This window comes from Salvelinus alpinus, chromosome 17 (genome assembly GCF_045679555.1).
Source record: "Salvelinus alpinus chromosome 17, SLU_Salpinus.1, whole genome shotgun sequence".
Classification (NCBI taxonomy): Eukaryota; Metazoa; Chordata; class Actinopteri; order Salmoniformes; family Salmonidae; genus Salvelinus; species Salvelinus alpinus.
The window spans coordinates 8,439,539-8,453,809 of record NC_092102.1 but is presented as its reverse complement, the minus strand read 5'-3'; the positions used below and the strand labels follow the sequence as shown (position 1 = coordinate 8,453,809).

At 42.1% G+C, this 14,271-nt stretch overlaps 1 protein-coding gene across 1 annotated transcript in view; it reads right to left on the bottom strand.

Moving 5' to 3' along the window:
* Nucleotides 1-4,199: 4,199 nt before the first annotated feature.
* The window catches only part of LOC139542083 (phosphatidylinositol 3,4,5-trisphosphate-dependent Rac exchanger 1 protein-like), a 144,953-nt gene continuing 134,881 nt past the window's right edge, over nucleotides 4,200-14,271 (bottom strand). Inside the window, exon 40 of the mRNA XM_071347109.1 lies at nucleotides 4,200-13,757. Within this exon, the coding sequence (XP_071203210.1) occupies nucleotides 13,715-13,757 (43 nt within the window). The 3' untranslated portion in view covers nucleotides 4,200-13,714. The remainder of the gene's footprint in view (nucleotides 13,758-14,271) is intronic.

Sequence of the window (14,271 nt, the reverse complement as noted above, 5' to 3'; positions counted from 1 at the left end):
AGTCTGTGTTTCCTCATAACAAAACTAATCATAGGCCTTCCCAACAATGGAACTGAGAGGAAAACTACTTCAAAGATGTGCTAATGAATACTAGAGGACCAGAAAATGGAGGGGGAAATCATGATATTTTTTGTCCTTGTCCGAGTTTTCAAATTGTGTGGCAGAGACAAGAGGATGCCACTGGAAGCGAACAACATGTGCCTGAAATGAAAATAGAGATATAAGACATAAATCAACAAGGCTGGCCAGGTTTTGTCTCAGACCTAGGACATGGATCGAAGCTGGGGCTTGGAGGACTATCAAACCTTGTGTTGGTGGGTGGGGGTGGCAGTGTAGACACGTAATGAATGCGTATGCAGATCTCAATCAGTTTGGCTTAGTCATGCTCGTGCTTCGCTGACATTTGTGAAGATTAGGAGTTTCTGTTTGTGTGACAATAATTTAATGGCTGCTATTTAGTGTCACAAAAACAGACTACTCTACTGTCGCTGATGCCTTAATACAAGAGCCTGAAATTGATAGCTCACTCTCTCCTCTATCCACAGTCACAAACAATAGTCGTAAAGGAAAGCCAACCGTGTGAAGAGGGCTAGGCCTCACTGCAATCCCCCGAGAGAAACAACTGTCGACTAATAATAATGATAAAACATTTTTAATACATATTCAAATAAGTGCTTAGGAGAAGCCAATTAGGGTCACTTTTTGTAAGCAAACATGGTGGATAAAAATATACTATTGAAAAATATGCCTCTCTTACATGTAGAATAAGGAATCACGTCAGCTCTACTCGTGGCATTTCTATCTGCAACCTTCCACAGCGTTGATAGAGCTGCGTGACATTTGTGACATTTGTTCTTGGCATTGCGGTTTTGGGGTCACAGTTCGGTTTTTGTACAGCGGAAAAATAGAATTCCAACACTTACTGTCATTAATTTTTGTTTATTTACATTTACATTTAAGTCATTTAGCAGACGCTCTTATCCAGAGCGACTTACAAATTAAAAAGCACCCTATTTGTGGTCCAAGTCCAGTTTCTGTGACATCATTCATTGTCTGTTGTGACAGGGTTTGTTATGTTGGGCCTTAGGTAGAGGTCTAAAAAGTTGGACCAGTTCCGAAATGGACTTGGGGCTTTCCCACCCGGACAAATATGAGAAGGCAACCAATTGAACAGTCAGAAGAATAGTTTGAAATCCACCAGTTAAGATTATAATTTTTATTACAACAGGCTGTGGTTGTTTTAACTGAATAGCCTACAATGTTTTTTCAGCTCAGACTTTTTTCAGATCAGATTTACTCACGAGGCAATGGCATTGACTATAGGCCAAGTATTTTTATATTTCTTTAAATATATTTTTTTATGTATTCATTCAGCTTCACAGTGCGGACCGAAACGGAGTCCGCGTACTGAATTGTGTAATTTACAGCCCTAAAAAAAGATACATTTTTCTTAACCGTTCCTTTCCATAGTCCTTCGACTACGGCCTGACCAATGACATACTACTTCCTTCCTTTTCCCTGACCCCCCTATTATGTAAAAAAGGCAGGGTTACACCTGTGTTCTGATAGCTAAGCTAGGTTGCCACGCACTGGTACTCTTTAGGGTTCTATAATGAACAACAGTAGGATGTGGTTCTACAAGGAATAGAAAAGGAACATATTATAGGACACAATAATATGTGATTATTAATATAAGATGCATACAATATTAAGGCTTAAATCAGATGAGCTTACTTACGTATGCAATGTAAACTTAATGAAATAGCACTTCACATAGATGTGAATACAATAGTGACTTAAAATGATATGCTGTATGTAAGAGGCTCATATTACATCTAAAAGATAATGCCTTATAGGAGAACAGACAGTTAGTGATTATCCACAGAAGTATTTGTGCGTGCATCTAAAACTAAGTAAGAATATGTCATGTTTATTATACTGTATGTATGCTCTAGGGGGATAAAGTAATTACATAAAGTTGTAATTTGTCATTGTTTATGCATCGGCATTGCTAGCAACTACGTTAGCTACTTAGCCAGGCTAACTATTTTCTATGCGTCGTGCGCACAGTGCATTGCAGTTATGTTTATGCTTGAGATATAAGAAGATTTAGGTCGATGTATTATTTTGGTCATCCTATGCAGAGTTGTTTGCATTGCTGGTAACTGCAGCAGCTTATTAGAGATATAGCAGGTTTAAGTTTGTTTAAAGGCTGCAGCTGTATTCTGCTGTGGTAATTCATGTTCTCTGTCTCCACTGAAATGGCTGGACTTACAATGAGGAGGCTAAAGATAATGTCTCTGATTGGATAGAAAGTTAGGGGTGATTGACTAATGAGCTGTCGGACATTCTAACCAAAAGGGACAAACTAGTTGCTGCATAGGGAAATACTAAATCTGACGGTCTGGTTCATTCACATTCATCAAACCAAAATACAGATTGGGTCTATTAAATAAGCAAATCAAATCTAATGTTATTGGTCACATACATTAGCACATGTAAATGTGAATGTAGCGAAATGCTTGTGCTTCAAGTTACTGCAGTGCAGTAATATCTAACAAGTAATCCAACAATTCCCCAACAACTACCTTATACACACAATATAAAGGGGTGAATGAGAATATATACATATATGGATGAGCGATGGCTGTATAAAATACAGTATATACATATGATATGAGTAATGTAAGATATGCAAACATTATATAAAGTGGCATTATATAAAGTGTCATTGTTTCAAGTGACTAGTGATCCATTTATTAAAGTGGCCAGTGATTGAGTCTCAATGTAGGCAGCAGCCTCACTGAGTTAGTGATTGCTGTTTAGCAGTCTGATGGCCTTGAGATAGAAGCTGTTTTTCAGTCTCTCTGCCCCAGCTTTGATGCACCTGTACTGACCTCGCCTTCTGGATGGTAGCAGTGTGAGCAGGCAGTGGCTCGGGTGGTTGTTGTCCTTGATGATCTTTTTGGCCTTCCTGTGACATCGGGTGCTGTAGGTGTCCTAGAGGGCAGTTTGCCCCCGGTGATGCGTTGTGCAGACCGCACCATCCTCTGGAAAGCCTTGCGGTTGAGGGCGGTGCAGTTGCTCTACCAGGCTGTGATACAGCCCGACAGGATGCTCTCGATTGTGCATCTGTAAAAGTTTGTCAGGGTTTTGGGTGACAAGCCAAATTTCTTCAGCCTCCTGAGGTTGAAGAGGCGCTGTTGCGCCTTCTTCACCACACTGTCTGTGTGGGTGGACCATTTCAGTTTGTCTGTGATGTGTACGCCGAGGAACTTAAAACTTTCCACCTTCTCCACTGCTGTCCCTTCAATGTGGATAGGGGGGTGCTCCCTCTGCTGTTTCCTGAAGTCCACGATCATTCTATGTTTTCTATTTCTGTGTGTTTGGCTGGGTGTGGTTCTCAATCAGAGGCAGCTGTCTATCGTTGTCTCTGATTGAGAACCATACTTAGGTAGCCTTTTCCCACCTGTGTTTTGTGGGTAGTTGTTTTCTGTTTTTGTGTCTGCACCAGACAGAACTGTTTCGGTTTCGTTCGTTCTCTTTGTTGTTTTGTTACTCAGTGTTCAGTTTTATTATTAAATCATAAACACTTACCACGCTGCGCTTTGGTCCACTTCTTCACGCAACGATGACCGTTACAATAACTGTATGCAAGTGCACAGCCCCCAATGAATTGCTGTTCGAAAAATCTAACTTCTCCATCCAAGAATCATTCCAATATCCCTATTTGCTATCACTCAAGTCTTGTTCCTCATTCCCCTCACACTATGACGAGGGAGAGCGTATCCTAAGGCTTTTATTATATGTTGCACAGTAATACAATATGTATAACATGAGTCCAGTTTTCCTTAATCAAGACAATGGACACTTAAACCTAATCACCTGTGTGTTTCTCCCCTATAATGGTCTCGGTTGGGAGATGAGAGTAAGGGATACATACTACAGCAATAAAGCTCCCTCAATCATTTACTAAGTTAAGGCTTGGAGGGCCCCTATATGGAAGGCCTCTAGAGATGGGACAGCAGCACTTACTAGACTTCCCTCCGATATTAAAAGGCTGCGATCCTGTAAAATCAATGTACAAAGCAACCCAACACAGCAGCAGTATTTCCAAGAGATAGAGGGCTGGGTATTTACCTGGTATCAAGACAAATGTGTGGGGACATCATACTTACGCCTTAGAATTCAACACAATGTTTTGTGAAGAGCATTTTATTTTACTAGCTTGTTAAAGTTCAATTAACAATACTACTTTTAAAAAGAAATATTCCACAAAAAAATGCAAATAAAGTATGTACAATGATGAGAAATTAGAACAAGTAAATGTTACCAGTGACATATTTTTCCCTCTACACCAACATACAGTACAGGATTCATTAGCTAATGACTGACATTGGAGCAACACAAGTTAGACACACTTATTACATGAATCTGACCAAGAGGCAGGATAGCTGTATACATTTCTATCAAGGGGCGAACTGGTAGGAGTGCAACATTTGATCAATTGATCACTAAGGGAGGTCTTCTAACTTCGAAAGATGCAATTTAATATTTCCTGTTAAATTACAGCTATGCCAACATCAGAGGCTGTAAAGAGAATTTAAATCTGGGGTGTGTCTTTTGCAACAGAAAACTGAAGTAAGCTTTTCCTAATTTCCCAAAAGTTCAGGTAGCCCCTTCATGTTTCATGCTGTTCTGTTCCATTTGGTGCCTCATGAACACGACCCTGCAGAATTGGGACCTGACAAGAACTTCTAAATAAATAGTCAATAACAACAACGTCAGTGTGGATATGCATGAACCAAAAATCTGTCCATTATAAAAAAAAAAAATACAATATGAATACAATTAATTGTGTTTTTTAGATACTATATATATATTACATTTAACCTTTATTTAACTAGGCAAGTCAGTTAAAGAACAAATTCTTATTTACAATGACGGCCTAGGAACAGTGAGTTAACTGCCTTGTTCAGGGGCAGAACGACAAATTTTTCCCTTGTCAGCTCGGGGATTCGATCTAGCAACATTTTGGTTACTGGCCCAACGCGTTAACCACTAGGCTACCTGCCGCCACATGTAGACTATAAAAATATTATAATTAAGCAATAAGGCCCACGGAGTTGTGGTATATGGCCAATATACCACTGCTAAGGGCTTTTCATAATCACATCGTATCACGGAGTGCCTGGATACAGCCCTTAGCTGTGGTATATTGGCCATATATCACAAACCCCTGAGGTGCCTTATTGCTATTATAAACTGGTTATCAGTTTAGAGCAGTAAAAATAAATGTTTTATCACACCTGTGGTTTACCGTCTGATATAACAATCAGCATTCAGGGCTCAAACCACCCAGTTTATAATTTAATTATAGCATTAACTCTGCTGCCAAAGGCATAGACCATATCCTATTGTCTCTGACAAAGACATTGGTTCCAGTAAGTATGTAAAAGAATAATAACATAACATAAAATCTTAATGAAAATAATGCTAACTTCAATGATCCCTTTGTTGTCCTCATCCTCGGGCGGTTTACTGTACGTTGTGCTGACACTGCAGAGTGATTGGATGAATCATTATGCCATTTAAATATTGAAACATTCAGATTTCAAAGCAGCTAGATAGCTAGAGCTAAATTAAATACAAAATTGCAACAAGGTCTCCGCAAAACATTGGTTTGGTGAGTTGGCTGTGTCAACAGGAGGCAGTCTCCCACTATTAACGATTATATATTAATAGTTTCAAAGGCTTCAAATATTCCAACCTTTTGACTAGGCGTGCGGATTGGCACACACAAACAGGTCTGAGATTAGATACGGTTACCTTGTTTCCCACACTCGGATTAAAAATTGTCTCCCTCCAGAGGAAATGACAGACAAAATCAAAACATGAGAAAAATAGAATAAGGAGGTTGCATGTAACGCTTATCAAGCCAATGTTCTAATACGATCTTTCAAGTTGAATAATAATGTTCGTCTCAATTTCGAAATAATCGGATCCATTCATAAAATTGACAAAAAGAAACTGAGTTTTACATTTTTTATTTACCTTGAGTCATTTGAAAAATGTAAGTCAATGGCTTAGACTTTTAGAGGTTAATGACATTATCCATGGTGCTTTACTAACAGTATTTACCCCTTATGGCAACTATCCTTCTAATGAGGCTAATTACTTTGGGATCCTGGAGACCAGGCGCTATGAGTGTGTATGTTTCCCATGTCGAGCTGCCCTCCAAATTCGCTACAACACTGCTATTTCGCAGCCCACTATAAACACAGACTAAACCTATAGCGGCTCACTAGATTGACTACCCATAACCTGTAGGCTAACAGTAGATAAGTGGGCAAGTGAAAGTAAATTAGACTATAGTGTAACGGAATTATAGGCCTAAACAATGGCTGCGGGATGAGTAAAGCAAGGATTTTACGCAAACGTCTCTGGGAGGAGAGGCAACTCAAGGACCACTCCTGCAAAGCAGCATATAGACGCTGTTTGAATATTTTTGGAAATAAGTCATTGGATCAATGATGATAGGCTGCAGAAATAGTTACTGATCTGACATGACTTGGTTGGTAGCCTAGAGTAAAATCTCCTTTCACACATCTATCGATGTCGTCTTCAAGGATGGGAGGAATGAAGGATAATGAGTGCAAGTCCATGTGAGAAAAGTGTCACAACGGTGGTCAAATGGGGCACAGAGGGCCTGCAGAATTACAGTCGCAGACCAAACGATCACGCAGGCTCCTAAAACGACTCAAGGGGGAGAGAGACATTCGAAAAGGGAAAATGTCATACAGGAAGAGGAAGAGTGTAGCGAGGATGTGTTTACTATTCACAACATGGACACTACCTTTACTAAGGTACCACCGCTTAGACAGTATTTAACTGTACATGGATGTAAAGTGAAGTATGAGATAGATACTGGCTGTAGTGTAACGTCACAGTCAGAGTATGCTAGGGAAGAAAGCAAAGGTTCCAGAGATAGGTACATGTTTTATCAGTCTGAAAACATATACCAGGACAGAAAGTGGACATTGTAGGATCAGCTAAGGTGAAAGTTGAATACAAAGGAATAGTCAAAGAGATACCAGTTGTAGTTGTAGCTGGGTCAGGAACAAACCTGCTGGGGCGAGGGTGGATCACCATGTTGGATGTGGACTGGTATACTGGGAATAAGATGCGTGACAGCAAATATGCTCTACAGGAAGTGTTAAAGAAACATGAGGAAGTGTTCAAGGATGAGTTGGGCACCGTTGAAAGGATTCACAGCAAAGATACATGTATCAAGTGATGCCACACCCCGTTTCTTCAAACCAAGGTAAGTACCGTCTGCAATGAAAACTAAGATAGAGGCTGAGTTAGATCATTTCCAGGACAACAAAATCATGGAACCAGTGAAGTTCTCAGACTGGGCAGCACCGTCAGTCCCAGTGTTAAAACCAGACGGTACAGTGAGATTGTGTGGTAACTATAAACAGAATGTCATCACTAGAATAGTACCCCGTTCCTAAAATGGAGGACATGTTCATGTCCTTAGCTGGAGGAGAACAATTCAGCCAACTAGACATGAGCCATGCTTATCAGCAGATTGTGCTAGATGAAGATTCAAAGAAATGTCACAGTGAACACGCACAAGGGACGATTCACCTAAGCCAGGTTCCCCTTCGGCGTCAGCTCCAGTCCCACTATCTTCCAGCACACTATGGAGGAGATTCCACAGGGGATTACCCAGTGTATCTCGATGATATTCTCCTGACAGGAAGAAATGATCAGGACCACATCCGAACACTGGACAGAGTGTTACAGCGACTGGAGGAGGCTGGGCTACGCTTGAAACGGAGTAAGTGCAGCTTCATGGAGAAGGAAGTGACATTCCTAGGACACATGGTGGACGCTACTGGACGGCATCCAGTGCCAGAGAAAGTAAAGGCGGTGCAGGACGCACCAATGCCTACCACAGTCACAGAACTGAAATCATATCTGGGCCTGTTAAACTATTATAATAGGTTTCCTACCGAATCTGTCGACACTATTGGCTCCTGTGCACAAGCTGCTGAGGAAGGACGAGCCATGGTGTTGGGGATCAGAACAACAAAAGGCTTTCAAACTGTCAAGAAATGTTGCAGTCGAGCAGATTGTTAGTGCATTATGAGGAAGGAAAATAACTGATACTTTCCTGTGATGCCTCGCCCTATTGTGGTATTATCATCGTATGCCAGGTGGGGGGGGGGGGGCAATAGGGTTTGTATCACGCACTCTCTTCTCTCCTACAGAGAATACCTTTTCACAACTTGATAAGGAGGGATTAGCTATCATATTCGGGTGCAGAAGTTTCATAAGTATCTATATGGGAGAGAAAATGTCATGGTAAGTTTTCTATATGGCATTGCTTTGGGGATATCTGGTGTATGTGTGTATCTATGTTTGACTTCGCCTCCAAGGACCACATTAATTTAACACTTCATTGTATCGTGTAGGCAAAGCTAATCTCCCCCACACTCAACTTTCATTTTTCAAATGAATAAAGGCACATTTGAAAATGTGAACAAAATATATACAAATCTAAATGTTAGTGTAAAAAAAAATGTAAATAGAAGAATTGAAAATAGATCTATTATTCAATTTCAACATTTATCAGATCATTAGACTGATAAGCATTACAATGACCAAGGAGAGTTCTTTAAAAAACATAGCATGCCATTGCTCCATTTAATACTGCATGATGTGTAGGCTGGAATGCTTTCAATTCTTGAATACCTGATATTATTGAGGAATACAAATGCTCCTTCCCAGTACGATAAATAACTAATGCCTTCATATTGCAGTAATAGCCTACAGTAATTGCACTTTTAAAAAAAGAGAGAAATGCCATGGCGGCTGACTCATATCCTCAATCTGTCAATCTCAAAAGGGGAGCTCCCATGTCAATGGAAAATGGCTTCTATACCACCAATCTACAAGTCAGTGGATAAATCGGATGTGGCCAACGACCATCCAGTGTCAATTCTATGTGCCATCTCCAAAGTGTTGGAAAGACTGGTGCACACACAAGTTGCTAACTATTTCTCACTCAACACCCTATTTACAGCCTATCAAAGAGGTTTTAGGAAGATACACAGCACATCTACAGCAGCGCAAAGGGTTGTGGAGGACATGCCATCGGCTTATAACAGCCAGGCGGTCACAGTAGCAATCTTCTTGGATTTGAAGAAAGCTTTTGACACTGGTCACCAACACAAGGTCCTGAGGAAGCTTGAGAAACTAGGCTTTGACAGCACTGCAATCAAGTGGTTCACATCATACTTACAGGGGAGAAGTCAGTACACCAAACTGCAAGCCACGCAATCAGCCCAGGTACTTGTGGTAAATGGAGTACCACAAGGGAGTGAGCTTGGACCCCTGCTGTTCTGCATTTACATAAATTACCCTCGCCCATCAGTGCTGGAGAAATGCCGTATACATATACAGTGCATTCGGAAAGTATTCAGACCCCTTGACTTTTTTCCACATTTTGTTACATTACAGCCTTATTCTAAAATGGATTAAATAGTTTTTTCCCCTCATCAATCTACACACAATACCCCATAATGACAAAGCAAAAACAGGTTTTTAGGAATTTTTGCAAATGTTTAAAAAAAACTTGAGACCCTTTACCCAGTTTATTGTTCTGAGTCTTCTTGGGTATGACACTACAAGCTTGGCACACCTATATTTGGGGAGGTACTCGCATTCTTCCATGCAGATCCTCTCAAGCTCTGTCAGGTTGGATGGGGAGTGTTGCAGCGCAGCTATTTTCAGGTCCCTCCAGAGATGTTTGATAGGGTTCAGGCTCTGGCTGGGCCACTCAAGGACATTCAAGGACATTCTGAAGCCACTCCTGTGTTGTATTGGCTGTGTGCTTAGTGCCGTTGTCCTGTTGGAAGGTGAAACTTCAACCCAGTCTGAGGTCCTGAGCACTCTGGAGCAGGTTTCCATCAAGGATCTCTCTGTACTTTGCTCTTTCATCTTTCCCTCGATCCTGACTAGTCTCCCAGTCCCTGCCGCTGAAAAACATCTCCACAGCATGATGCTGCCACCACCATGCTTCACTGTATGGATAGTGCCAGGTTTCCTCCAGATGTAAAGCTTGGCATTAAGGCCAAATAGTTCAATCTTCGTTTTATCAGACCAGAGAATCTGTGGCTTCCGTCTGGCCACCCTGCCATAAAGGCCTGATTGGTGGAGTCCTGCAGATATGGTTGTCCTACTAGAAGGTTCTCCCATCTCCATAGAGGAACTCTGGAGCTCTGTCAGAGTGACCATCGGGTTCTTGGTCACCTTCCTGACCAAGGCCCTTCTCCCCCTATTGCTCAGTTTGGCCGGGGGCTGCCAGCTCTAGGAAGAGTTGTGGTGGTTCCAAATGTATTCCTTTTAAGAATGATGGAGGCCACTGTGTTCCTGGGGAACTTCACTGCTGCAGACTATTTTTATTACCTTTCCCAGATCAAATCTAATTGGTCACATACACATTTTCAGCAGATAATGCGAGTGTAGCGAAATGCTTGTGCTTCTAGTCTGACAGTACAGTAATATCGAACAAATTCCCAATGACTACCTTATATACACAATGTAAGGGGATGGAATAAGAATATGTACATATACATATATAGATGCGCGATGCCCGTGCGGCATAGGGAAGATGGAATAGATGGTATAAAATACAGTATATACATATGAGATGAGTAACATAGGATATGTAAACATTATTAAAGTGCCATTATTTAAAAGTGACTAGAGTGATACCATTATTAAATCCATTTGTTATAGTGGACAGTGATTTGAGTCTGTATGTTGGCAGCAGCCTCTCTATGTTAATGATGGCTGTTAAACAGTCTGATGGCTTTGAGATAGAAGCTGTTTTTCAGTCTATCGGTCCCAGCTTTGATGCACCTGTACTGACCTCGTCTTCTGGATGATAGCGGGGTGAACAGGCAGTGGCTCGGGTGGTTGTTGTCCTTGATGATCTTTATGGCCTTCCTGTGACATCGGGTGCTGTAGGTGTCCTGGAGAGCAGGTAGTTTGCCCCCGGTGATGCATTGTGCAGACCACACTACCCTCTGGAGAGCCTTGCGGTTGAGGGCGGTGCAGATGCTGTACCAGGCGGTGATACAGCCCGACAAGATGCTCTCAATTGTGCATCTGTAAAAGTTTGTGAGGGTTTTAGGTGACAAGCCAAATTTCTTCAGCCTCCTGAGGTTGAAGAGGCGCTGTTGCACCACACTGTCTGTGTGGGTGGACCATTTCAGGTTTGTCCGTGATGTGTATGCCGAGGAACTTAAAAGAAACTTTCCACCTTCTCCACTACTGTCCCGTCGATGTGAATAGGTGGATGCTCCCTCTGCTGTTTCCTGAAGTCAACAATCATCTCCTTTTGTTTTGTTGATGTTGAGTGAGGTTATTCTCCTGACACCACACTCCGAGGGCCCTCACCTCCTCCCTGTAGGCTGTCTCATCATTGTTGGTAATCAAGCCTACCACTGTAGTGTCGTCTGTAAACTTGATGATTGAGTTGGAGGCGTGCATGGCCACGCAGTCATGGGTAAACAGGGAGTACAGGAGAGGGCTGAGAACGCACCCTTGTGGGGCCCCAGTGTTGAGGATCAGCGGGGCTGAGATGTTGTTTCCTACCTTCACTACCTGGGGGCGGCCCGTCAGAAAGTCCAGGACCCAGTCGCATAGGGCGGGGTCGAGACCCAGGGTCTCAAGCGTAATGACGAGTTTGGAGGGTACTATGGTGTTAAATGCTGAGCTGTAGTCAATGAACAGCATTCTTACATAGGTATTCCTCTTGTCCAGAAGGGATAGGGCCGTGTGCAGTGTGATGGCAATTACATCGTCTGTGGACCTATTGGGGCGGTAAGCAAATTGGAGTGGATCTAGGGTATCAGGTAGGGTGGAGGTGTTATGATCCTTGACTAGTCTCTCAAAGCACTTCATGATGACAGAAGTGAGTGCTATGGGGCGATAGTCATTTAGTTCAGTTACCTTAGCTTTCTTGGGAACAGGAACAATGGTGGCCATCTTGAAGCATGTGGGGACAGCAGACTGGGATAGGGATTGATTGAATATGTCTGCAAACACACCAGCCAGCTGGTCTGCGCATTACTGCATAGTTTCCTAAGGACGTGAAGCGAGGCGACCATATCTGTCGGCACCATCTTGCTCTTTCTCAGATCTGTGCCGACCCAACCCTGTCTCGGAGCTCTACGGACAATTCCTTCGACCTCATGGCTTGGTTTTTGCTCTGACATGCACCGTCAACTGTGGGACCTTCTATAGACAGGTGTGTTCCTTTCCAAAGCATGTCCAACTAATTGAACTTACCACAGGTGGACTCTAATCAAGTTGTAGAAAACATCTCAAGGATGGTCAATGGAAACAGGATGCACCTGAGCTCAATTTCAATAGCAAAGGGTCTGAATACTTATGTAAATAGTATTTATTTTTATTTTTTTATATACATTTTCAAACATGTCTAAAAAAACAGTTTTGCTTTGTCATTATTGGGTATGTAGATTGATGAGGAAAAAAACATTGCATCCATTTTATAATAAGGCTAACGTAGCAAAATGTGGTCAAGGGGTCTGAATACTTTCAGAATGTACTGTATATGCAGATTACACAGTCCTGTACTACTCAGCTAATACCACAAGGGAGAGTGAGGAGTCAGTGTCAAACGACATCAAGAGGGCAGCAGCTTGGTTTGCTGACGACAAGCTCTCCCTATACCCTCAGGAAACCAAGGCAATGCTGTTTGGCAACCCACAAAAACTGAGATACACAGGCAAAAGTATCACAATAACAGATGGACAAAACACGTATGAACAAGTAAACTCCATGAAGTACCTGGGGATGAAGTTGGACCCACACCTACACTGGACTGAACACGCCAGCCTGGTCACAGGGAAACTACTGTCTGGGCTAAAAAGAGCAAGGGACTTTGTCTCCAAGGACATCATCCTGACACTTTACCACACCATAACAACTCACCTGGACTACTGTGCCACCATATGGCTTCCCACCCTACATCAGGACAATAAGACAGGTCTTAACCGGCTACAGCGTATCATCAACATGACCGGGCATTCACGGAGGGAACACATAAAAACAGAGGTTCTTCTGTAAAAAGCTGGAATCGAACCACTGACGGTCATGATCCATTACAACACCCCAGTGATTGTTTTCAACGACACACAGCACAGACTGCCTGAATATATGTCAGACCTGTTCAGGTGGGAGTCTCCACCCATCATCCGGGGGCACACCAGAGCAGCAGTCAAAGCCTATAACCAATGGGACCCGTACCTACTGGCACAACCATTAGCGAAAAATATAGCCATACAAGGCAGTCTGCAGGTCTTTGGACCATTGGAGCAAGCTTGACTTATCCACACGACAGCTAGCTAGCATGTCCGCCTTCAAAAGAGCAGTACACATAGCTGTAATGTGAGCCTTGTTTTGTATGTATGCTACCGCGTATGATGTGTGTGCTTCTGTGCATGCTGTGATTTTAGATATGCTTTTGTATGTATGCCAATGGGTATGCTGTATATGTTTTTATTGATTCTATGGAACCGAGGACTCACTGGAAAACAGTGACAATTGTTACTGAGTGGACTATCTTGGCTAAATAAATGAGCGGAATAAAAACACAGCGATGCTTAGTCTCTTATAGATCTCCGTCTTCGGGTGGCAGACACAACTTGAAGAGCCTGTGGGAAGTAAAAATTGTTGAACGTTATTTTAAGATCTGATATTTGTGTAGCCTAGTTCCAGATCTGTTTGTGCCATCTTGCAGAATCCTACAGCATGAAAAGATTTGAAACCAAGCTAGTACTGTGTAACTAAAGCCTTGTTCACACTGCAGGGCTTAATGCTCAAATTAATTTTGTTTTTCAAATCCGTTTTGGAATACTGACTGTCCAAACAGCAAGTTACAAGTGACCAGCAGTCCTGACATGGCTACGCTAGTTGTCATAGTAATGACAGGTGTGTGTGTAATGGTATAGGTTGATTTGTGGTGGTGCTATTGCTTCCTATCACTCAGAAGTAATGTAGCAAGCTAAGGTGACAACAATGCCTGCCATGGTCGTTTCCCAGTTACTTTGAATGTTCAAAATCATAGTGTAAGAACACTTTCAAGGCCTCAAAGGATAAGATGATCCAACTTTCAAAACAAGTCATTTTTGCCTAATAACAGCAGTTTACTTCGCTAGCTAGGTAACT